Source organism: Megalopta genalis, chromosome 2 (genome assembly GCF_051020955.1).
Source record: "Megalopta genalis isolate 19385.01 chromosome 2, iyMegGena1_principal, whole genome shotgun sequence".
Classification (NCBI taxonomy): Eukaryota; Metazoa; Arthropoda; class Insecta; order Hymenoptera; family Halictidae; genus Megalopta; species Megalopta genalis.
Window position 1 is genome coordinate 7848339 of NC_135014.1, and position 26512 is coordinate 7874850.

At 35.7% G+C, this 26512-nt stretch overlaps 2 protein-coding genes and 1 long non-coding RNA gene across 8 annotated transcripts; 2 read left to right on the forward strand and 1 right to left on the reverse strand.

Moving 5' to 3' along the window:
- The first annotated feature begins 451 nt into the window (after positions 1–451).
- LOC117218305 (sugar transporter SWEET1) lies at positions 452–4617 on the forward strand. The gene is made up of 6 exons (XM_076528808.1): positions 452–741; positions 1421–1498; positions 1622–1745; positions 2600–2755; positions 2841–2960; positions 3040–4617. The coding sequence occupies exons 1-6, from the start codon at positions 665–667 to the stop codon at positions 3145–3147; spliced, it is 663 nt and encodes a 220-aa protein (XP_076384923.1). The 5' UTR covers positions 452–664; the 3' UTR covers positions 3148–4617.
- On the forward strand, positions 4607–26042 carry Gyc88E (Guanylyl cyclase at 88E). Of its 6 annotated transcripts, none has more exons than XM_033466596.2 (13): positions 4607–4746; positions 13647–13837; positions 14444–14657; positions 15267–15540; positions 16139–16262; positions 16346–16487; positions 16725–16851; positions 16971–17175; positions 20246–20392; positions 20753–20885; positions 21250–21477; positions 21753–22082; positions 22883–26042. In XM_033466596.2, exons 2-13 carry the CDS (start codon positions 13670–13672, stop codon positions 23272–23274), a joined length of 2484 nt encoding a protein of 827 aa, XP_033322487.1. In that variant the 5' UTR covers positions 4607–4746; positions 13647–13669; the 3' UTR covers positions 23275–26042. The 6 variants fall into 6 exon arrangements, with proteins under 6 accessions (XP_033322487.1, XP_033322486.1, XP_033322493.1 ...); XM_033466595.2 differs by having other exon boundaries at positions 4608–4746; positions 13644–13837; XM_033466602.2 differs by lacking the exon at positions 22883–26042 and adding an exon at positions 22133–22550 and having other exon boundaries at positions 4608–4746; positions 13644–13837.
- Positions 10222–26342, reverse strand: LOC117218306 (uncharacterized). Its single transcript, XR_004489749.2, has 4 exons — positions 26127–26342; positions 21770–22070; positions 12473–12713; positions 10222–11875 (listed from the first exon to the last, which is right to left on the reverse strand). It is a non-coding gene; the product is annotated as an uncharacterized LOC117218306 (long non-coding RNA).
- Between the last annotated feature and the right edge of the window lie 170 nt (positions 26343–26512).

A 26512-nucleotide genomic window follows, 5' to 3' on the forward strand; every position in this document is an offset into this window, starting at 1 on the left:
CTAAATAAGCTATAGCCAAGGGCGTTAGTTTATAAGGGGAGGAAGTTTTTTGAGGAAAGTTCTATGTTATATTTTTTTATACATGTACGGTAAAAGATCATACGACCTTAATAATTTTACAATTGATTACAGTAATTTCTCCCAGAAATGTTCGGAGGTCGTTATTAAAATCGGGAGATTTGAGAATAATAAGTCGCGATTCTACGGGCCTCACGGCTCGTTTTTATAGGAACTCGGGGCATGCATATAATTTACCGTGATCTACGAAACGTATTTTTTAAAGTTCATTATATAAACAATTCAAGTCATTTGAACCAATTTTAAAAAAGTTATTCCGTTTGAAAAGCTGTCAACATATTTCCCGAATGTAGGTTGAACCCATCGTGTCGGTAAGCATGGTAGTGTGTCTTCGTATCGCAACGGGGCGACACGTTAGCATTTTAGACTTTGTGTACATTGAAAACACACACACACACACACACAGAGTTTGGTTTAACAACTACATTGTACAAAATATATTGCATAACACATCTATACTCTCCTCGTCATCCTTTTAATCAACTCATTTATGCCGGGAGTGTGCAGAACACTTGAGAGAACTTTGCGGTAACCAGTGTGACGAAGTGATTCTACAATTGTAGAGAATAACAACTGTTAGAACAGAATGGGTTTGGAAGATTACAAGGAAATTGTGGCAACATGTGCCTCGATTACTACTATTGGCCACATGTTATCTGGCACGTAAGTTGATTTACCTTTAAATAATTAATTATGTTCTCGATCTAATGTAATCTATTTTCTGTCAAATGTATAGAATGTCCAAGTTTCTCAATGTAAACATGCAGACTAACATAATGTTATTTCTTATTCCATCATATAATTATTTGACAACCTTTCGTTTTACTAAAAATTTTACTAAAAAATGTCTATACCAAATAAGTTTTGTAACTTTATACATACTTCACCATGTTCAATTTAAATTTCTAAATTCAGTTTATTTGATTTATAGAGTAAAACATATTTGTTTGGAAATAAATTCTTACGTTAAGTTAATATACAAGTCTAGATGAAATACTGATTAAACTATAAATTAATGAGTTACAGAGTATGAGATATGACATGCTGACATTTATGTATGCAAAATCATTAAATGATATGCAATAAAAATTTATTTCTTTTATTACAAATGATAAAATAGGTAGATATTATCTCCTTAACTTTAAATAACATTATGTATTTTGAATTTTTTGTATCTATTAATTTTGGAGCATGGGATACATTAACGTACATGTATGAATCTATATATATATATATATTATATGTATATTTAAAAATTTCTATTTTTGTTTATATTATTAGAATTTTTTTATCGAAAACTATCAATAAAAATAAATTCACTTTTCTTATTGTTTAATTATAGATTAATATGCAAGAATATTTATCAGAAAGGATCATCAATGGGTTTTGATCCAATGCCATTCTTGGGAGGTATAGGAATGTAAGCGTAAAAACTTTTTGTTTTATAATTTCAACTAACTGTGCTGTAGTTGCCAAGTAAAGTTTATACCTATCTAATACGATACATTTGAAATATGCATAGTCAATTAAACTTTTTTTATAGGTGCACTTTGATGCTTCAATATGCATTCATTGTAAGAGATCCTGCAATGGTTAATGTTAATGTTTTTGGATTACTCGCAAATGTGGCATATATGGCTGTGTATTACTATTACTCATCCCAAACGGTACGAGTTCTTATTTATAAAATAACACGCATGCTGTTGCTTCCGATTAAAGTTTGCTTCTGCTGTTTTTGAAATAAATTTTCAATATAAAAAGTATAACTTACTGTACACAATATAACTTCCAAAATTGAACGTGATAAGAAATTCAGAAGAAAATTGAAGCAAGTAAATATATTTCATTCAATCTTACTCTTTCACATTGTACAAATATGTATTATTTTGGGGCAGGTCACTGAGGATATCTTTTAGATATATTTTATTTTATTTATTTTGGACAATTAATTTTGTTAAGTGTCATAGTTTAAGTTATTTAACGTTATAATAAATGTAAATATTCTATACAGTGCTTTATATACTGTTATTCTTACTTATTGTATTATGAGTGTGGCTGTTGTATTAGACAAGGTAATTCGGATATTAGTATTGCAGCTGAAAACTCAAGCGGTCGATCTACCTTTAGCACACAAAATTTTATAAGCCTGCTGTATTTTATAATTGTCAGTCTCTGTACGGTCGCTAATGTATAAGACACTTGCTTACTTGCATTTATGACGCGACAATTTTCTGTTTTATCTACACCCTTCTTATCTACGTTGTTTCTTATCTGCTATATCCTTTTGTGGTCTACGTAGATTAAATTATCCATCAATAAATATTCATAGGCATTGAAACATTAGGAAAGTATTTTTAATACATCAGAGTGAGACTCATTTGGTAAAAATTAAGCTCGGTATAATTAACGTATTCAAATTCACGTTAATTAATTAATTAATGATGTTCTCAGACAAAGATACGAAGAAATCGCAGAATGGAAATTGCTAATAGATTTGATTCTGAATTATACAAATTTTTAGAAGGACACGCTTGCTTTAATAGGCAAGGCTACAGCCTTTGTTGCGGTCTTCCTTGCATATGCTCAAGTGGAAAACCCTGAGAAGATCGAATTCCGATTTGGTATAATCGTGACGGCACTATTGCTCCTCTTAATCATGTCTCCGCTTTTCCATCTTGTAAGTTTTGAAAGTTTTCCACGTACACATAATTCATAGTTGCATAGTACAAATTATTATCCTATGTTTGTTCTCTTTCTATCAGGGAGAGATAATAAAGACCAAAAATACAGATATGCTTCCATTTCCTATTATTTTTATGGGAACACTTGTTACTTTCCAATGGCTATTATATGGAATTATAATTAATAATTCATTCATTATCGTAAGTAAACAGTTGATTGTGTAAATATATAACATATCCTCACGTATTTGTCAGACACTAATGTTTTATATTATAAAAGTTCCAGAACGTTGTCGGTTTTCTCCTTTCCTTGGCACAATTGTCTTTGTTCGTAATATTTCCTTCAAAATCGAAAGCAAAATCCAATAGCCAAGAAAAGATGGACTAACAAGAAAGAAGAAAAAGATCTCGTATATATCGCGCCGCTTACGAGTATTATATTTTATTGAAATTTTTTGCGTATTTTAGAAGTTTCGACTTCGTATATCGAAGATTCGATATCTAAATTAAGTACTTATAATTGACCTTGAAAACGGCGGCAAATTATCTGTGTAAAGATTAACATAAGGTTGACTAATCACATTCCTCAGCATAGCATGTTATCATTTCATACAAAGAAAGAGTATATAGAGAGTTATGTTATAAAACTGTTGCTTTATATATGTATATAAGTATATTATATATGTAATGCAACACCAATGTGATAATCTTTATATTTTCAGTACGATTTACAATTGATTAATTTTTCGTATTGTATAAAGTATCTTGTACAGTACTATATCCATTAATTTAAATGTGCTTATATGTGTATTTGAATAATTAGTGCATCAGTAGTATGTTTGAAAGATGTACCGCCGCAGTTGTAATTATTTTGTAATAAAAATTTCTGAATCATGTGAACATCGCGTCAAGTTATTATGAGATCTCTAGTTGAAGACTTAATAATTATTCCACAACAAGACAAAAAACGTTTTGTCCTGATTTTGGTCGTTGATCTCGTTTCTATCGAAAATCGTACCGAAAGTATGAAGAATCTATACCGTTCCAAGATCATGTGTAAACACAGAAAATTATAATAACTTTTCTAGGGATCCGATACAAACGATTATTCTACGCGAAGTTGAGCTCAATTATTTCATCTTATACAGAGTCGGTCGTTATGTCAAGTATCCATTATGTAAATTGAATTGTACGTCTAATAATAAGCTTGGGATAGATACTTTTCAATGATTGACGTAGTCGTACGTGGCTCGTTGAAGCCTGTTCTGTCGCGAGACCAAACCAATGGCGATTACCATTTCACTTTCTACAGGACCGTGTTACGCTGCATGCAAATGCAATCCTCTTGACGACTCCGCTCGCTGCCTTCCGTTGCGATTTACGTCTGCGGCGGCTCGTTGGTAGTCGCGGTTGGTATATCAGCTTATTATATGAGCGGCGTACATCATCGCTTGACTTTCCGATCGAGTTTGCCGGCTAATAGCAGGAAACAGTGACCTTCCATGTAGACAGTGGCGTCTGGTATCGTGGCCAGTAAGTAACGTGTCCGATTGTTCGCCGGACACCGGTAGTGTTCTATGGGTCCCTCGTCAATCGTTAGGAAGCGTGAATCGTTTGTCATAAATTGACCTGTAACAGACGCGAAGGAACACAAATCTCATTCAGGTTCATTTAGGTGATATTTCCGAAGTAATTATACCGCATTCTTGCAAACGTAAAATTACCGATACTCACCGCGTCCTATACCGGCGATCGTTGTTGAAGTTATTTGCGATAAGAACCGAATAAGAGCTGTGCTCTTCGGTTCCGACGACGATGTTCTTAGTAATAGTAAATAAACGAACGTAAATGCAATGGACCTTTGTCTCGTGATCTCTTCGAATAAAAGATGTAACTCCTCATTCTAGTGTCTAGGATTAATAGAATTTCTCCAGGAACTTTGATATTCGAGCTGGCTAAACGAGAATGGACAGTGAGTTGGGACGAGGTAAGTGTGTTTCACTAATTTTCTCCAATGAAACGAGATAGAATTCGCTCGTAGATTGTTACCCGAGTTTTGCGTGTTCTAATACTTCGCTCGAGAAAAAGCTCGGGATAAAATACGCGCTCGATTAATTCTCAACGTAGGTTGATTGGATAGATATATTAATATTAGCGGAATGCAAATTAGAGAAATAGATTTATTCATTTTTATCGACTCGAAATATTTCGTATTTTTCTAACAAAAAAAGGAAATTTCTTTTTTATTTTTATTTATTGTACCAATTCTGTTTTATTTCATATTGCAACACATCATCTCTTCGAGTAAGAAATATTATCAAAAACTGTCCATAAATGTTTATTTTATAATAATTTCGTAATTTTTTCCTAAATAATTTCATATTATTCGTATACATATGACGTTTTCGAACTACGTACATATGTGTTTTAGACACATACAACATTGTATTTACCCTTAAAATTGTACGAAGCTTTTGCGGGCTTGAATGTACCCCGTGCTCGTTTTCATGATTTATCGTTTTACGTTTTTCTTTTCTTTTCCTTTTAAAGAACATGGGATTTTTAAGAGAAATTGATAGTGTCTTATCGTGCCGAGGAAAGTCGTATGTTCATGTAGCATCGAGGAGATTCGCGATTGCGCAGGATTTTCTTTGCGATTGATCTCGAGTATGCGCCCCGGTTGGCTATTCGTATGTTCACACATAGGTAAATAGCTGGTTAACGTGAACGTGTTACTCTTGTGTGGATGTGGACTGCTTCTAACACCTGCTGCATCCCTTGAACGTCTACGTCACGTGGATCACTCGACGGTTCGTATGGTAGAATACATCTGGATGATTCGTCACAATAAAACGACAATAACAGCCGCCACTTTCAGCTATGTAATCGTAATTTTTCGCGATGTTACATTACATACCGCGTGTATGTATCTGGCAAATATTGGATATCTTGGAGAGTCGATGATCTCGCATACACGTGCTCTTTAATTGGCTACGCGATGAAAGCAGCTTATTCAGAAGATAAATAGTTTCTTTTTCATCGATTACACCACTGATTTGTAAACATTGGAAGCTTTTTTTTTTAAAACGAAACATGTAAACGAGAACGTTTTGTTTTGATTATAAAACACGTGCGCTTTAATTATGCGAGCGATTCATATTATCACGAAGAAAAATACATCGCAGCATCGAGACGGTTTAGGAATGCTGGAGAAAGCTTTCTCAAATAATATTACATCGTTTATTAAAAAGTTATTAGAGATATTCTTCTAGAGAACTTCTAGGAGAACAATCTTCGGAATCATGAAATGTATTCACGATTTTTTAAATTAATATAATCATCGAATGCGATTGTGTAAATAATACGAAGAATATTAACACAAATTGTATGCTCGTCGACAAATTCCCACAATTAAAATTTACCCTATGTGATTATCTGGTACGTTCCGTTTGAATATTAATACTCTTGTGTACATTTTGAAGATAACGAGCTCCTTAATGACATTTTAATACAGTTACAATTTCTCAATATTCATTCCTTAAATTTATTATTTCCACAGTTAATAATCTTTGCATTTATGAGAAATAATAATATGCTTATTTATAAATAAAATGAGTTTGTCTATTACTTTTACGTTTTTATTGTTTTCATTGAAATTTTTTGTCGATTCATGTGCTTTTTTTTAAAGATTTTACATATTTCGGTGATTCAAAACACTATTGAACTTCTTGATCAATTACTATTATGATATATTCATTTTTCACAGTTTAAAATTTATAATTTTAAGAACAATAAATAGTGATGCGCGTTTATTTAAGACAAAAAAAAAGGAAAAGGATCGAAGAAAAATTGTAACAAGCAGTTATTTATTTTTATAATTTGCCAGTGAGATATATGAATTAGACTAAATAATAACTCAGCCAAATGTATAAAAATATTACATATCGAACCAGCAGTTTTTCATTAAACTGCAAAATATAATCTTCCGATTGCCACGCTAAAACCACTTTATAAATTGTATACGTTAGGAAAAGCGAGCAATTTTCCATTGCGTTCACATGGCGCACGCTCGTCCTGAAACAACAGTCCTCCCCCATCGGGCTTAATATCAATTTAGAGCACGATACAGGGAGCATTTCGATGTCGTGTAATTTGCTTGAACGTTCATTAAGTATACTAGGACAATTATAACCGTATCCAATAATGACGAGGTCGCACGAGTTGGCCGGATATGGTTGCAACACGTGTCCCTTAAAGGATCTTATTAGAAATGAATCATCTTAAACTCTCTTCGAAAATTAAAAAAAAATCTGTGATGTAAAAAGAAGAAATGTATGAATCGCAAGAATTAATAAAGTATGCAGCTTGGAATCGTATAGTTAGAGGTACGAGAGGTACGAAAGGATTTATTAATCGACAGAATAAGAAACGCGGATAAAGATAAAAATATATTAATGTGTTACTTAATTATATATTTATTTAACATTTAATGTTAATTATTCCGTCACGTTACGCGCACTTTTCTAATCTCGGTTTTCGACATTTTGTTTCGTATTCGATGGACAACAATTTGTTATTAGAAAATATTAAATAAATCGAATTACGTATTTTGTGTAATTAAAGAGTATGCATAGGCAAATATCCTGCATCTTTTATCGAAGGTAATGTAGATAACAAAAGGCTAATAAAGTCTATCGATTACAATGCTGTGTAGCACACTTCGCGGAACTGAAAGTCGCAACAATGTTATCGTTAATTTGTTTATAATTGTTTTATAATTAATTAAAGTAGATTTGCCGGATAAAAGAGATAATAAATAAACTTGCAAACGTTTGCGATAAACAACAATTTGTTTGTTGTAACAATATAAAAGAGAAATGTAGGAGAAATTCATAAAAAGAAAGAAACAAGTGCAACAAATAGATTTTAAATTCTCACAATTGGGATTATGACTCCCATAAATCCAGATATCTGTGCAATACCTTTGTCTGAAGCTATTGTATATGTATACATATATATATATGTATGTACAGTTATGACAGATGCTAACACAGCTTGTTTGAAACTCATTTACAGAAACTTTCATATGACAAAAGTTTTCTTTTCATATTTTGTCTTTCAATATTGTGCTCTTATACAATTCAAAGTTAGTGGTTTGTGGAGTTTGGGAAATAGAGTTGTATTAAAAAATAATGTATATATTTTATCAAATATGTCAGAAATCCCCTAAACAGAATTATACCGATGATTACGATAGGAGTTTATTACAATTCGTTTATTTTATTTTGCACTTATTTCAAAGATTCTTTGATTGTGATATTAATATTTTATATACCGTTTATAGCACAAAATTAATTTTCAATAAATATTTTATTCCATTTGCTGAAACTCGAATTCCCATTTAAAATACTATCTCATTTAATTTTACACCGAGGACCGTTTAAAATAAAATTCATATTGTTCAGAATCTTTGCTTTAAATCACTGTTATAATTATCGGTACATGCAGCAAACAATTTGTACGACATTTTGTAAAAACTGTTACATAACCTTGATAATTTTATTTAAAAAGTTACAACATTGTTTAATTGTTTATAAAATTATCATATAATTCCGAGTAAATCCTATCCTTCATAAATCGAACTTTCGTTCCTACGAAAAAAATGTGGTTTTGCTTATACATATACGTATAAAAACGTACTTTCATTTATTGTTATCTTTTTGATGCGATATCTGTGGCACGCACCGCACGATCATCGGCAGTTACAAAATCCCTGTAATTTTCCCTAGCATTTTTACCTCTACATCAATGACTTCGCAAAGAAGTAAAGAAATCTTAAGCGCGTTTAGCATCGCTGTACGCTTCTGTTTCTGTTCGTTTTTTTTTTCTGAACTCGAAACTGTTTTTCAAGTCGTTCCAGTTGAAAAAGAACGATTCAAAGAATTACCGGGTATCTTCGTTAATTACGATATTATACGATGACGATACTCACAGCCTCTCTGAGCTACAGGCGACGTTCCTTGTATAAATGTAGCGAGCACTCGTTCACGCCAGGCGTGACGTTACTTTCGAATAAAAATCTTGGAAACAGTATAGATTATAGCGCCCTTATAGTAATTTCGTGTAGAGTGTAACGGTTGTCCGGAAGCAGCATCGGTCTATCCAAAAGTCACTGACACCGGCAACTTCTGACGTCTCTGTAAATGGGTCTGACAGAGCCGGAAAGGCAGAAGGGAGGGATGGATCACGGCAGGGTACGGGGGATGAGCAGGATAAGACGGAAAAAGGGGGAGAGATCCTGCTTGTCCGACTATTCCATACACTGCACTGCCCCGCAGGACACGTGATCCGGCGCTTTTGCGAAATGTGTAACGCGGTGGTGTAACGCTGGTTTCCTTCGTGTCTCTCTCTCCGTTTGTCTATCTGCCTTGGAGATCTATCACAGATTTTCCCCGTGTACTCCTTTGGATTCATTTTTGTGCGCGACAGCGCACCGGTGCGTCTTTCTGGCCGCTACAGCCACAGTGACGCAAGTGAAGTGGTATTCCTGGCGAATCGTTCTGTGAGTCCTTCTTCTATCCGGTAGTCGTTAGATCGTAAACCAAGTCCTTGCAATTCTTCCTTTGCAATTTTATACGAAACGTTTCCTAATCGATTGCAAACACCCCCCCCCCCGACGTCGTCGATGATCGTTTCCTTCCACATTTCTTCCATGATCCATTTCCACTTCTCTTACCGAACCTACCATCGTTGATTGAATGGTCAGTTTTGTAAATTTTATTTCACGATGATTAATTAAATGACAAGGATCCGGTCTATATGAAAAAGGTTTACGAAAAGCATGTAAAATTTAAACGGATTCCATCTCGTCATTCTTACAAGCCGCGTCAGTCGCTTTTAAAGCTCGCGCTAGGTTTAGCCTTAAATTGAGTTTTAAAGTCGTAAACGCGAAGACTTGGTTCGGTGTGTAACACTTCTCATTTTTTCAGAACGTCGGCATGAATATTTATTTTTTTTTTGGATATACGTTACGCGTATGATTGAATCTTGATCGCCTGATCGGTGATTGGACCGTTTGGTTAGATCGTTGGAAAGTAAATTTTGTCGGAAAGTACATTTTTGCAAGTCTTTTTAGAAGTCGAAACGTAACCAGACGATACATAACATCTTCGTTCGTGCGAGACGCGTCCTTTCACGCTCGGATCGCGCGGTTCTCGATATAGTTATAATTTCATCTTACTCCTTTACTTGAAAGTGTCATTTTTATTAAAATATCGACGCGACCTACACATGTAGTCGACACCGTTGTCACCGTTTCTTTCGGCAACAATCTTCACAATTATAATTTCCATTCGGTCGCATCTACTTTATTGTACCGACAAACTGTAACGATAAATTATTTTAATAAATACTCGATATGTGCAAAGATATGGTTAGCTGTTAATTTTCTGAATAATTCTAGTATTTTTCTGTATGTTTTGGATACTTTATTTCGAAGAAGCTGTCGAGATATATAATAATATAACGGAGAACGTGTCTGGTTAAAAGATAATAGCAAAATCATAACCTTCGGAAAGTTGAATTTCATCGATAGCGATTATATAAATATATCGACAACTATAATCTTTTACTCGTCTTACTTCTCGTTTACATACATTTATCAACGATGATTCGAATTCGCTGAAACATTTGCAATTTAAGAATGGGAACTCGATGGCTATGTCTCGCGATAACTGTATGCCGAGAACATGTACGTCGGCGCTATACATTTGCGATGCATACTTGAAATAATAAGTATTCAAGGCATGCTTTATTGTTATTGTATGAGATGTGACAACGTAAATGTAATGAAAGCGAAGTTTTATGGCCGTCCACAAGTAAAAGGCATGCCGTAGAATCCTTCGTTTGTTATTAAAAGTTTCTGTCTGAGACGTAAACAAATTTTCAACGACCTCCTTTTTTTTACAAAAGGAGGCTACGATAAATTTCAAAGAATATATATATATCTATATATCTACTTGATAAACCTTCGTTTCTTACAATAAATGTAAAATTTGTTTTAATTTCCCTTAGAGATTTTTTTTAACTGTTTCACGATTTGTACATCTCTTTTACTTTTCCATTGTAATTTTCAAATATTAAAATTTGTTACACCTAACTGTAAAAGCGCAATTATGTATTAGTCCTGTCAGTCTCTTCGCTCTTCCTATGTAGGTAAAAGAAAAAAAAAGGAGATAAATTCCATAACTTTTTGTAAATGTTTTTCACACAAATCGACCGATTCGTATCTCCGACTTTTGCCCTCTAGATTGCAAATACCGAAGGATCGCGATTCGTAGTTCGCAAAAACCGTGGACCAGAGATTTCGTCGATCCAGCCGGAGGCTCGCAACAGTGCCCGTCGAAGCGATATCATTAATTGGGAGGGTGTTTATTTCAGGATATTTTTCTAGTGACTCCACGGTCGTCTGCCTAGTCGATCTTATAAATAGAAGTCGCAGATGCGGTCGCGTGATATGTGTGCACCTGAATGCGCCGTCGTTCAAAATTTTCCGGGGAAAGAGAGTCACCGAGTGGAGAAGTATAGATGATAGTAATTAAAGAATTCGCGTGACGCCGCGCCGTGATATTGCTCTAATACTTTCCCGCGCACCGACAACGAAACGCGAGCGTCGATCGTTCTCTTCTTCGTCTCGTGTCTGGGATACTCCCGGTGTATCTCGATATTAGAGCTGGTCTCGTTAAACGGAGTATCAACGAAATAATTGACCCGATAAGCTTAGAACAATGACATTAATTGGAATTGGATTCGATTGGAATTGAGATCTTTATTTTGTTACGAATAAATTAAACAATTGGCATTATGCTCGTATCTATTGTTCGCTAAATGTTTATCTCATTGGTAGAATTTCGATCGTTTTTTCAAACATCGTTATATTACTATGATTACGTTATATTAGCGTTTTTTTTTTTAAATCGTAGATACTATTATTCCATCGTATATGCCGATCAAAAGGAGAACAAAAGTTAAGGTCGTTTCGTTACGAAAGTGGAAACATAAGTGCTCCGTAAATCTGTATTAAAATACTGCGACTGCCCCCGCTTGTGTGTCGATATCTAGAAACAAAATAAGTGACATTTTGATCGTTCGCATCATCGAAGAATTTTTATTTTGTAGAGTTTTCGAATCGCTTATCGCTAATCGAAGCATAAAACTTGCGTTGGATGGTGCACCTAGCTTAATTATGGTCCATTTTTTCAATGAAGACGTACGTTCGCGGTCGTAATAGCGACTACGAACCCGAACCTGTCTTATTACATTCAGACTTTTAACACGAAGGAGGAGACAAAAACGGATCGTAATTATCACCGATGCGACTACTTTTACATTTCTTTTCGCAATTCTGACCAAACGCAATCTTCCAGAAACATCGTATGTCGGCTAATACTTGTACCAGCGTCTCGAAAAAATGTTGTTCGTACAAATCTCGAAAAAGGTAACTCGGTTTTTTAAACGGTGCTGGGAGAATTTGTTGACTGGCATCGATGATAAAGTGAAAATCGTCACGAGCTTACGCGAATCATGAAAGAATCATTCGCGAAGACGAGTCTCGTTTATCATTCGCTGTCGGCGAATCTAGGCGCGCGTGTCCATCGGCGAAGGTGCATGCGTGAGCGAAATTGTGAACGATCTAATAATAACCGTGCACTTACTTATGTGCATGGTTGATTTCAATTCAAGCAAAAACGTCGGCCAGACCCCGTCCTTTCGGGGTTCGGGGTCAGTGTACATCATAATCAAAAAACGCGAGGAGCATCCGAAAGTGGTCGAAATTGTCGGCGGTCCGAACATCACGCTCCGAAAAGATTGTTCCTCGGGAGCTCCTTGATCTTGAGTTATTTTCGTCGGTTATGGCAAAGAATCTTCATGATATCGCCGCCGAGACATCGCGAGCTGAAATGAAATCGTTTATCATTGCTGCGTCTCGTTACAACGTTACTTTCAACAATGATAATCGGGGCCTGTTTCGATCGGAAAATAATCTTCGTCGGGAAGGATCTCGATATACGCTCGTAAAACATGTTCTTATTTGCGTGAAAGCGACCTAGTCGGATCTTTCGATTCGATATATAATTTGAATTTCTATTTCCTTTCACATGGTTCGATTTTGAACCGTTTCTTCTCATTCATATCTCTAAAATACAATATTTCATTAAAATGTTATAGTCATCTACGATCGTAATCTAATTCGATGGAATAGATACGAACGCGATATTTAACGCACGTACATACATCGGTAAATATATAATAACTAATAATAATTAAATAACTAATAACAACGTTCCCATAAAAATTGCTGGTGCTGGTAATCGCGAGAATATGTAATATCGACCGACTGATTTTGATAATTGACTCGGTATTAACGCATTGACTGCCGATCTGGTGCTCGCAAAAATCAATATATAATAATTCACGTAATTAAACGGAAATCGTCTTGTTCTCTTGTATTTCGTAGATTCTAACGAAATTTAATTTGCTCAATGTACCGGCACGAAAATTAATTTTGAAATCTGAACAATGAATCGTGTGGCGATAACTGGCGCGGTAGTCAGCGTGCTAATGTGTATTCCGCTATTTCTCGTCGGCAAATTAGTATGATTTGGTATGCTTCTGGTGAAAGTTTCAACATCGCATATATATATATATATATATAATATATAATATAATATATAGTGATAATTATATATATATATATATATTATATATATATATAATAATATATAATATATATAATAATAATATATATAAATATATAATGAAATTTTCTCTATATATACGCGGACGAAACGCGCGATGAATTGAAATCAGATGAAAATTTTTCAGCAGAAACCGAGCGAAAATAAGTAAAGATGTACGGCCTAATATTAGAGAACATGTCCGAGTACATACGGCAAGTCTACGGAGAAGATAGATGGGAGGAGATTCGACGACAGGCGGCCGTAGATCAACCGAGTTTTAGCGTTCATCAAGTTTATCCTGAGAATCTAATACCCAGATTAGCAAAGAAGGCGATTCAGGTACGATTTATGTGGACTTCTATGCGATGTAAAACAACTGTTTCGAAGCTTAGATTATCTTGCGTTCTCAAAAATATTAAATTCGCGTCCCGCGATTTACATGTAGTTGCCTGAAAGTTAAGAGCATCTTGTAATTTCAAAAGTAGTAAATGGTTACTTGAAATAAAGACAAAAAGAAAAAACGATGGATACAAAAAACATCGTTTAGCTATCGACTAAAAAACTTTTCACGTTAGAAGCTGCAACAAGTACCTAAAATACGTAAAACTCTGCAGTTCATTTGAAATATGACAGTCTATAACATTATCGAGCGTGAAAAGTTAAATGAATCATTTGATTATTTGTACGTTTGTAAATATCGAGGATCTTTACAGCTCTTTCGTAAATCCTCGTAGAGTAGAGACGCGAGGAGTGCATACGTATAATAGAGTTGTATACGTATTCGGACGCATACACGAGGATGCGTATATGTATATTTTCTGTTCACCGTCTCGAATACTTTGTTCTTTCGTACCAGATATATTTCGATCGATAGATTAAATAGTTGTTGCCAGTGTTGGTATTATATTTCCGTCCAATCGAGTATATTCTTCACTCACACCACAGGTACTTGGCATAACGGAGAAAGAATTTTTCGATCAACTGGGTGTACACTTCGTAGGATTCGTTGGCCAGTACGGTTACGATCGTGTGCTTTCAGTACTCGGACGTCACGTAAGAGATTTCCTTAATGGGTTGGACAATTTACACGAATATCTCAAGTTTTCGTACCCGAGGATGAGAGCTCCTTCGTTTATTTGCGAAAACGAAACACGCCAAGGTAAATACCGACAGCCGTTCCGAATGTAATACTCAATTTCCCAGTATAGGAGTCGAGATTCTACCGAACTTTAAACGAATTTTATTCGTTCGAGCTAGAGCCACGGTTTTCGATGGATCGCGTTCGTTCGACAACTGAGAAATTGTTGTGACATCTTTTTTACCAGAATATAAGGGAACGTCTTATTTCTGATGCAGAATATCGCAATGCGAATTGATTCGCGAATATTCGGTAAAATTTTATAAATCTGTATTAGAGCTTACCAATTCTGGTCTAATAAAATTTTATTAAAAAATGTACGAGAGCTCGACAATATCATAAGTCTGGTTCAATGAAATTTTCTTCAATTTGTATTACGGAAAATAACACGAAAATTAGTTAACATCGTAAAATCGTTGTTTGTAAAATGCAGAATTACGAAACCTGGAGGAATTATGATTCGAATTGTGTTTTCTTGTCTACAGAAATCTAGAACCGAGTTCTGTCGTTCTAATTGTAATGTTAACGGTGTTACCAATTTCCAAATAAAACATTTCTCGATGACAGGGTGCGATAAGTATAGGAATTGCCAAGTAAATCTCGTAACCAATCTGTTTCCCTCTATTCCAGGCTTGACTCTTCATTACAGGAGCAAGCGACGCGGTTTCGTTTATTACACGATGGGTCAGATAAGAGAAGTAGCTCGTCATTTTTATCACAAGGAACTACAGATCGAGCTCGTAAGGGAAGAAGTCCTTTTCGACACGGTGCACGTGACTTTCCAACTCACCTTCGATAACAGAGCTTTCACGCAAGCTTCCTTGGCGATGACTCGCGAAGAGAAACACCTGCCGATCGGAGCTTTCGTATTGTTTGAAATATTTCCATTCTGCATTGTTTTTGGGTACGTTGATTTCGATTTTTATCGCGTTTATCGCCACCTATACATATACATATGTGTACATCTACAAGTATTAGGCTAAAATACAAAAATTGTCAGTAGATTACTATATTGCAACGCGAGAAAGTGAATTCCACCGATTCGATAAGTAATTTCGATCTTTACCCAAGGAAAGTTAATTCTACCGATTTGTTAAGTAGTTACGATTTTTATCTAAGGAAATTTTTGATACTTAAAATCTAAATGTTCGAAGATTTTTCTAAAACTTAAACAGTTTTGTTTTGCACCTTTATCAGATATGATTTTGTCCTTCTTTCTTTAAACATTACCGTTCTATTTTATTACTAGATATTATGTTTGTAATTCTCTTTTCAAAATCCCTGTTCCGTTTTAATACTAGACCGTATGGACATTGTGCGTTCATCGAGCATAACGATCGCCAAAAAGTTAATAAAATACAAATAAAATACAACCTCGACAAAATGAAACGTAATCGTTTGATAAAAATGTGCACCTCTCGTAGTTTCTGCAGTTTAACGATCGCCCATGCGAATAATTATAATTTCTTTAGGTAATATGAAAATAAATTACTGTTTTTCAGGTCGGACATGGTTGTAAGGAGTATCGGAAATTCGCTGATGGTAATATTACCCGATCTCGTTGGTAAAAAAATCACGCATTTCTTCGATCTTGTTAGACCGCTCATTGCGTTTAAGTTTCATTCGGTAAGCGCATCCAACGAAATTGTCTTCGACTATCCTTAATCCGGTTTCCGCTTTTATTATACGAAGTAATATCTGTGTTACAGATTTTGAACAGAACGAACAACATCTTCGAGCTTGTAACGGTAGAACCGATTCTGACAGAGCGACCATCCGATCGGCACAGGGATGAAATTTTGTTAAGCGACGAGCTTGATTCTGTGGACGACAGAACTTTAAGATTGAAAGGTATCTTTTCGATCAAAATCAGTGTCACGTTTTTTTTTTCGTCGTATCACTTTCGGACAGGTACAATTGAAAATCCGATAAAAATCTGCTGCGCGATAACTAGACCGTGCACGCTTCTACGCATTCGTACCTTGTAAGAAACCGTTGACATCGATAAATACTAATTTGTATTTAGCGTAACGATCCGCGGTCTAGATAAACTAAAGCTTTCGAATAATATCGACTATACTTCTTCAGGCCAAATGATATACATGGACAATTGGAAGATGATAATGTATCTTGGTACACCCGTAATGCCCGACTTGAACGCCTTAATCGCGACTGGACTATACATAAACGATCTCTCTATGCACGACTTCAGCAGGTACAGTATATTTTTTATTTGTACGTGTATTCCGATTCTGTAAGAGTCTAGTGTACACCTACATCAAGTTTTTTTTATTTTATATAAATTTCGTAGTAGGAAGTTATTGTTTTTCGCAGGGACCTGATGCTCGCTGGTACACAACAATCGGTGGAACTGAAGCTAGCGTTGGATCAGGAGCAATTAAAGAGCAAGAAACTTGAGGAATCCATGAGAAAATTGGACGAAGAAATGAAACGAACGGACGAGTTGCTTTATCAGATGATACCGAAACAAGTGGCGGATCGTTTGCGAAATGGAGAGAGCCCGATAGATACGTGCGAAGTGAGCAATACGTTTGATATTATTTAATACGTATGTTTACGAGTTATTTGTTAATACTCGATAGAGATTCAAACACTTTTTCGACAATTTAATGAATACACAACAATTAAAACAACTATATTTAATTCTTCTAAATTATGTAAACGCATATATACAGGGTGTTCCACAATTATTTTAACAGCCGAAAATGAGGGGTAGCTGTGGTCATTTGAAGTAACTTCTCCCTTTGCGAAAATGCGATCTGCGGCTTTGTTTACGAGTTATTAACGGAAAACACTGACCAATGAGAGGTGACGGCGCGAAGTTCGAGAGCCCGCAGCAGGAGGCTTTGACAGATGGTCGGGACGGACTCGAGCCGCGTTCGAAGTATTGAACAAATCACGAAGCGAGAACTTCCGGATTTTTTTTTACTACGTAACAGTGATATTTTTAAGAAAAACGCTGTTCACCTTTACTTTAGAACGTCTGAGGAATATTTACTAATTTTTCGGATCCGAAATAGTAAGTAATTTAACCGTGACTGCCGTTTTAATTTTCTAGTGTGCATGACACCTTGTGTGTAACGTATGAAATTTTTAAGCAAGCTGTACAGTGAAGATTAACAAAGTACTTGACATGTCAAGGTTATGTCAAGGTTATGTGAAGGTTATATCAAGGTTATGTCAAGGTTATGTCAAGGTTATTGATAATATTCTTCACATTCCTCTAACAAACATATCTCTTACGTCCTTTAACACGATTATTATTTATTAAATTAGCTTTGCGAATCATTCGTTAAACTGTGTTCGGACACGGAATTATTAAAATTAAAATATCATTTACGTACTTTCTTAATCTTCACTATACATACACCTTGCTTAAAAATTTCATATGTTGACCTTGACATAACCTTGATATAACCTCCACATGACCTTGACATGTCAAGGTTATATTCAAAGCTATGTCAAGGTTATGTCAAGGTTATATTCAAGGTTATGTCAAGGTTATGTCAAGGTTATTGATAATATTCTTCACATTCCTCTAACAAACATATCTCTTACGTCCTTTAACACGATTATTATTTATTAAATTACCTTTGCGAATCATTCGTTGAACTGTGTTCGGTCGCGGAATTATTTAAATTAAAATATCATTTACGTACTTTCTTAATCTTTACTGTACACCTTGCTTAAAAATTTGATATGTTTCACACAAGGTGACATGCACACTAGAAAATTAAAACGGCCGTCACGGTTAAATTACTTACTATTTCGGGTCCGAAAAATTAGTAAATATTCTTTAGACGTTCTAAAGTAAAGATGAACAGCGTTTTTCTTAAAAATATCATTGCTACGTAGTAAAAAAAAATCCGGTAGTTCTCGCTTCGTGATTTGTTCAATACTTCGAACGCGGCTCGAGTCCGTCCCGACCATCTGTCAATGCTTCTGCTGCGGGCTCTCGAACTTCGCGCCGTCACCTCTCATTGGTCAGTGTTTTCCGTTAATAACTCGTAAACAAAGCCGCAGATCACATTTTCGCAAAGGGAGAAGTCACTTCAAATGACCTCAGCTACGCCTTACTTTCGGCTGTTAAAATAATTGTGGAACACCCTGTATATTTATATGAGCCGTTTATTTTGTAAGTGGCATAAGTCACTTTACCGTAATGAAAACTGGTGACTTTTTAATGTTTATACGAAATTATTTATACTGAGAAAAATATCAGTATCGTGAGATAACAAATACAAGTAAATCTTCTCGAAAGTTAGCATCCATATTTTTAAACGTGTTAAAACGCAAACCCTTAATTATATCGACTTCAAAACAAAGTGACTTATGCCACTTTCAAAATAAACGGCTCATATATACAGGGTGGGGCATTTTAAACAGGTCACCTGAATAACTCGCTTGTTTTTGAAGATAGGAGAAAATGCATTAGACCAAACTTACTTGGTATCGGGGAGCTCATAATCTGGTATTACCAATTTTTCTGTAGGTGGAGACGTCAAGGAGATATGAAGGTTAATTCTGTTTTTTTAAATGGAACAGTAAGTTTTTTTACTTACATTCTGATAGTGTTTCGAGGCGAATATGAAATGAGTGAACTATTATGGAAGTCATTCAAGGTCACCCAAAGTCAACTGTAAGAGAAAATAAATTGTCTCAGAGTACTTTTCGAATACTTGTGTATCACGTGTGTGTATTACGTGACACGGGTCACAAAAGATAAACAACTATTCAATCACATTGTACGCTTATCTGTATCCTCAAACATTATTGATAATTTTAAATGATCTGTTTTAGAAAATAGTTTGAAGAAAAATTCAGAGATTTATACATTTCAGCGAAGGATTAGAAATGTCGTAAATATTTCTGGACTTTTCGTACTAAATGTCATATGGTCATAGTGTTGTGGTCGTTGCATTGGATTTGATCTTAGCTTTTACATTGTGACGATAAAAATTGCACACAAGTAAATAGATGACATTATTTTTTATTAGATTTATAAACAAATTTGTGTGATTATTTGCCATTTTACTGTATCTTAGCTTTGCTTTTCTGTGTCACTTTGGCCGACCTTGAATGACTTTCATAATAGTTCATTGTATTCGTCTCGAAACACTATCAGAATGTAAGTAAAAAAACTTACTGTTCCATTTAAAAAAACATAATTGACCTTCATATTTTCTTGACGCCTCTACCTACAGAAAAATTGGTAATACCAGATTATATATATATGAGCCCCCCGATACCAAGTAAGTTTTGTCTAATGCATTTTCTCCTGTCTTCAAAAACAAGCGAGTTATTCAGGTGACCTGTTTAAAATGCCCCACCCTGTATACATATATGTATATGTATGTATATACATATGTATGATTTTCACCGAAACTATTTATCGCACAACATGCGTTTACTTCGTTTTCATGTCTAAGTTAAAGGATCACATACGATTGGTTCGAATAAAGACACAATTGCGTAAAGTTATCGAATCGATACTACATAAGTAAACGATTAAAAAGAAAAAAACAAAACGAAAAAAAGAAATTGCGATTATACATTAAACTTTTTACTTTTGTCCTCGATGGTTTCAGATGTTTGACAGCGTATCGATTTTATTCTCCGATGTTGTTACGTTTACCGAGATCTGCAGTAGAATCACGCCGATGGAGGTCGTGTCTATGCTGAACGCAATGTACTCTCTTTTTGACACGTTGACAGAACGGAATCGGGTGTATAAGGTATTCTTAGGTAGTTAGAGTTAGCATTTATTTGTTCACATACCGTAGACTCGCGCTTGCTTCGAGAGAATAAAGTAGACGTTTACCTTAGATTTCTCTCACGGTTACATTATCGTATTTACCGTACTCACGATTTATCAAAGAGAAAACAATAGCGAGTGGCAGCGTGGTGTTAGTCTCATCTTTATTGTTTCCAGACAGTCGAATCGCGTACTCGTTCGAATTTCTTTCGCTATATCCTTGAATTGTATGCGATATTTCAATTTTATAAGAAACATTTGTATTATCTTTAAAAGTACATTAATAAATGTCCTCCGTATATTTCCGCTGTAAGTTCAAAAGCAGTTTTCCATTCTTCAGGTTGAAACCATCGGCGATGCTTATATGGTCGTGTCCGGCGCGCCTGTGAAAGAAATCGACCATGCGCATCGCGTATGCGATATGGCCCTGGACATGGTCGAAGCCATAACAGATTTGAAAGATCGATCCACAGGTAGGATTACGAAAAGTATCGCGTTCGAGATTGTAGGAATTTTTCATTTTATAAAATTGTATTAATTTCTTCCACACTTGATCGATGATATTATTGTCACACGTGAGATTTCGACGTTTTTAGATTAACTTATTTATACTCTTGAAAAAATATATTTACACCTTCAAAATTCTTCTCCACAATTTCTAATTAATCGATATCTGTATTGTAGCGAATGGGCGTGCGAAGAAGAAAGATGACCCTGTTGCGTAGCGTGATTAGATTTTGCCTGAGAATATTCAATTTTAAAACTCTAGTTCGCAAAGAATTGTCAAACAACGGTTCGACTACCTTTTTAATGATGTTTAATTACTTTTGTTTTCAGGACTTCATCTTCAAATACGCGTTGGGATTCACAGCGGTGCCGTGGTGGCTGGTATCGTCGGCTTGAAAATGCCTCGATATTGTTTGTTCGGCGACTCGGTGAACACGGCATCTCGAATGGAAGCGACAAGTCAGGCGATGCAAATTCATATATCGCATTCTACGCGAGAATTGCTGTCACCTTCTTACAAAGTCAAGGAGCGGGGAGAAATTGAGGTGAAAGGCAAAGGTAAGAGCGGTGCGAAATTATTGAAATAGTGGTGGAAAGCATATTTAATATTCGATGTAAGATTAGTTTGTTAGATTTTACTCAACGTTGATAATACATAGAAAAACGATGACTTGTATTGTATTCTTCAAAATTCGTTTTGTTATTTAATAATAAACATTGTTTCTGATTTTCGTCTTATATCGACACGAAGAATTATCTCTTAAATTTTTCTCATCCGACCTTGACGAATCGTTTCGAAGAGGCTATGAATTATGCTCGCTCCGGTGCTTCAGGTACAATGAAAACTTACTGGTTGGAGAAAAGAGAGCACAGATCGTCCACGACGAAAGGTATCACGATCCAAGAACCACCGCAATGGCACGCAAGAACCATCGAGAAAAGACTGTCGGCGGGAACGTCCGCGAGCTTCGTTTCTGCGACTATGTTTAGTCCTCAGAATTGTTTGGAGACTTCGTCTAGGCGAGGTTCGAAGATAGCGTCGCCGATAGCCGTGGATTCGTCGTATCTTCCCGAAGAGAGGAGAATTTATTCGCCGATCACGTTTCAAGATGTGGCGCGGAGATCGGTTGCCAATTCGCCGACCAAGATTCCTGACACGAGAGGTGAGGCAGTTATTTATTGAATAACGTTTATTATTAAATAAATCATAAAGTTTAACCTTTCAGTTACTACATGCAACGATAAATGCGACGGACAACGCTAAATGTGTGGAATAAGACTGTATCGATATCTTCAAATTTCAGAAATATTTCAATTACGATTAATCTGATATTTTCAAATTTTTGTCACTTCTTTCGATCGCCCATAATCTCGGTTACCCGATGACAATTTATAATTCATTGAACGTAACTTCATTTCTTTCATTCATTCGTTACCAGTCTGACTATTTCCCTAGCTTATTGTATAACCTCGAACGTACAATATTGTAGAATTACCATTATAAAATCGATAGATCATGAAATAAAAGAGGAATTTTCTAAATGCCCCCCCCCCCTCCGACTTACTTTGCTCTGTTTATTATCTTTTGCTAAAAATTCTGGATCTGTAACATATGTATTTTTCATTCTCTTTTAAGATTTTTCAGATTTTAATTTAATCCTTGATCCTCTCTCGTGTCCTTTAAACTAATAGCATGAAATACGATTTGCTTTTGCCAAGAATGGTTTGTCTCCTCGGGGCATCCATTTTAAATTAAAAAATATCGTATCTTCGATACATTCGAAAGAAATCTCATTTCACTGCGGATCTTTATGCAAAATGAAAAAATTTGAAGCTTCCATCGTGGGAAGAAGATTAATCTCGGATCAAATAGAATTGCCTACGATGTATCTTAGACGGTCGGATATTTTTTTTGTTGTTACTGGAAATAAAATGAATCTTTCTCCCTCTTTCTATTTTATAGAGTGTAGATCGAATTCGATGGGCGCTGTGATCACCAGGAATATGGACCTGCTAAATTCCCTTCTGAACGACACGGAGGAACACTTCCGACATCACAGAGATAGTCTGTCGCCGCGTGCCGAGAACCAAGCGGTTCTGGTACACGCGAAACCGGAAGTGAACGTGAGCGTGAACGCGAGTTCGAGCTCGTCCTCCGAGGAGTTTCGCGAGGAAAAGGTTCGAGCGACTGTTCCGAAACGAGAGAAGAACGTGCCTTGCAAAAAGAGCAAAGAGAATCACGCCAACGCCCACAATTCGCAGTCGCTGATGCAACAGGATCAGTGTTGTCCTGGGTTCAGTATGTCGAAGAGTGGTAAAACGCGTCATCAGAATAACGGCTGCATCGTTGCCTAATAGACAACCGATACTTATTGTTTTCGACTTATCTTACCGACGAATCGAGTCCGATTACGGTCTTGAAATAGAAACTTCTCGATTCAACCTCGGCCAGCGAATGTCGAGTCGCGGGAGATCCATTTATATTAAGTTTCCGATGTTTCCTTCAAAAACGTGGCATTATCATAATTTCCATCGTTTTCAAGTAACATTGTTCGATGCGAATTTTAACTTTTTTTAGCTCGAAAATCATCGATTCGGAGAGAGGCGTTTATGTAATTGTCGACTATATTTATATAACGGATACGATAATCTTGATATTTGCAGAACATTTTCATTTAAAATAACTATGTTTGTAATATTTGTTACGGTATGTTGGAATCGACTGGTTTCATAGTTCGTTGTTCGAGGTTCAATGAATCGACACACGTTAGAAGTAAAAAATGTCAAGTACTTATGGAATAGACGTGGAACTTTATACAAATTCACGTTTCCGCGGACTTCTCTCGAAAACGAAAGTTCTTCATTGTTTCGATAATAGATTCGACGAAGAAAGAATGAAATATAAAATGGTGTAATTTACAAAATTTCAAGTGTACGTATACTTATACGCTACAAAGATGCGCCAAATGCATAAAGATTTTACGGTGTACTCGTGAATGTCAAGGTTAATTATTCAGCCTCCACAGTTCGTTTCGTCGATTTTTTTTTTTTTACACGAAAGCAAATGATTCGATCGATTAGGTTCGCTTGGTACTCGTAAAAACGAATTATTCGTTCGAACTCGGTATATGTAAATCTCTTTCAAATATATTCGAATCTCGACAATATCGTGCATACAGAGGAACGTATGCGCATCTGTGTTTCCTATAACATATACATACGTATGTGTATGCATGATGCGCGAAAGAATAGTTAAAACATGGAGAAGAATTAAATTCAGTTCGAATACGCTGTAACCGAGTTCGAGTATTCTCAAGATCGAAGTTAGATCGCCTCTTTTATTTCAATGAAAATCTAATAATTTTTTTATTGCGACGAACATATTCTTATTCGTTTCCAGTTTCCCTACAATTAATTTTAGTAAAATTATCTTTTACATCTCATAATTCCTGCTTGTCAAAATAACTAGACAGAGGATTCGAACATGCTCTATACTTCTAAGTTTTAATTTATTCTTCGAAGTAATTAAAAATGGTCCAAGCATATTGGTAGAAATCGATGACGCTTGTAAGCACTGATTTTGTTTTTCAAATTACTTAAATAGGATTCGAATCTGTGCCATCTCGGTTTCGATTCTAATACCGGCTGCGATAGATTTAATGAAAGTTATCGCACAGATAGCGTAAACATCGACGGCAATTCGATATCGGCTAGTAATCGAAGTCGTTTTAACAAATAACGAGACTCTCTGAGTTTGTAAGAAGCACGAGCACGATTGTATACTGGGAGCAACCTGAGACTATCGAAAGATGAACTGCGCTTCGTTAATAGGTACTATTCCTGGACACAGCGATGGTATTGTGCTCCCAACGAATACGTATATCGAACAAGGGAACAAAGAAACAAGTGTGTAGATCCGGAGAATAACGCTTTGGTCGCTTGAGTTTATAATTGCGGAGCCGATGGAAGAACTGATTTATCCAATCAAACTGATTTCGGGAATGATCGTCTCGACAGTATAATAAATTTGTATAAGTACAGTCGGACAGTATACATATATAAGTTAATGCATGTGCCACGTCAATTTCCCTGATTCGATCATCGCGAGACCACACATTTTTTTAAAAATTTCATTTGTAATCGCTACACTGTAGTAATGTAATGTGTATCCACAACCTAAGATTACAAAAGGTCGTGTTCCTATGCATGTCTGACCGTAACGTTTAATCGGATGCAATAACAAAATACATATATAGATGTAGTAGTAAGCAGAAAGATGTCGACATCAAAATTAGATAATTAATATAATGGTCGCTATGTGTTTGTCAAATTATAATATGCTCGATTTATAATCAGCTGCAAGTATCTAAAGTTTCCAACGTTCGCTACCAACAAGAGTTTATAGGCGACTTTCGTTTAGCGCGATTAAAATTCGTCTTTTGGGCGACAAAGTGTCTCTTCTCCGAACGGACTAATTTTTCGGTGTTCAAATTTGTTGAACGGAATCGACAATTAAGCGGATACTATTAACGCGGCCCGCAATTATACAGAATTACATCCTGAAGTGTCTTAACTACAAGGTACCTATCCTCTGCAATTTAATCGTACTACTGTATATATACAAACATGTCTTCAACAATCGAATATAATTTACTTAAAAGAAACACGGTCGTCCTCTATTCCACTTGTGCGTGACCAAGTCTGTGCATTATGACCTGTAATAATGAATTGAACGAATCCGTGCGATCGGTTGCTGTAATTACTGTTTCCGTTTTCATTCGCGTTAACTGTCATCGTTCTAACCGATACTGCCCGATCGTTTATTTAGGCGCGACCATTAGCGAATATTTTTTTTTTTTCAACTAGGACTTAAGAAATTTGAAGAGCGCAGCGTCTAACGAACGTTGTCTTTTACTTTACCGAGATGTCTATAGCGTTGTAGAAACAAGTATCGTTCTTTTGCATTGCTCAAATTCTTTTGTTAAAAAGTATCACGGTTATCATATTTTGTCAGTCTTCTCGTTGTACTCTCCGGTTTAGAAATGTTATGCCGCGTATTAATTTAAATGATGTTGTAAGAATTAATATATGGATAATAAATATATTACACATTTTCGATTAAACGAGAGTGTTTACGCCTTCCCGGAACATGCTCCGATCGTCGCGTTTTATTCGAGACTGTCATGATAATTAACAGAATTACGTACCCGATCTTTCCTCGGCGCTCGTTGATGAAAATTATTCGATCGTTGCGAAAAATTTGATATTCATGATTGACGACAGTTCGATCGAGAAGAGTATAATACAGATATGTATTTTCGTATCTTCTTAGAACGCGGCGGAGGTTTTAAGAATGGTGGCACATACTGGCAATGATACGTTCCGACCTACCTTACGTACCGCATGTGTAGTAAATGAGCGTAAAAGGGGTAGAAGAAAGTAGGAAAATCGTCATCTGTCGTTCATAGATGATTCACAGTTTCGTAATTGTGGGAACTTTGAAGTAATCCGACCAAAATTTTCTATGCACAGACGACAGATTACCGAAGAATGAAAAAGCACCTTGCGGTATGGGATTTCATTAGGAATTATT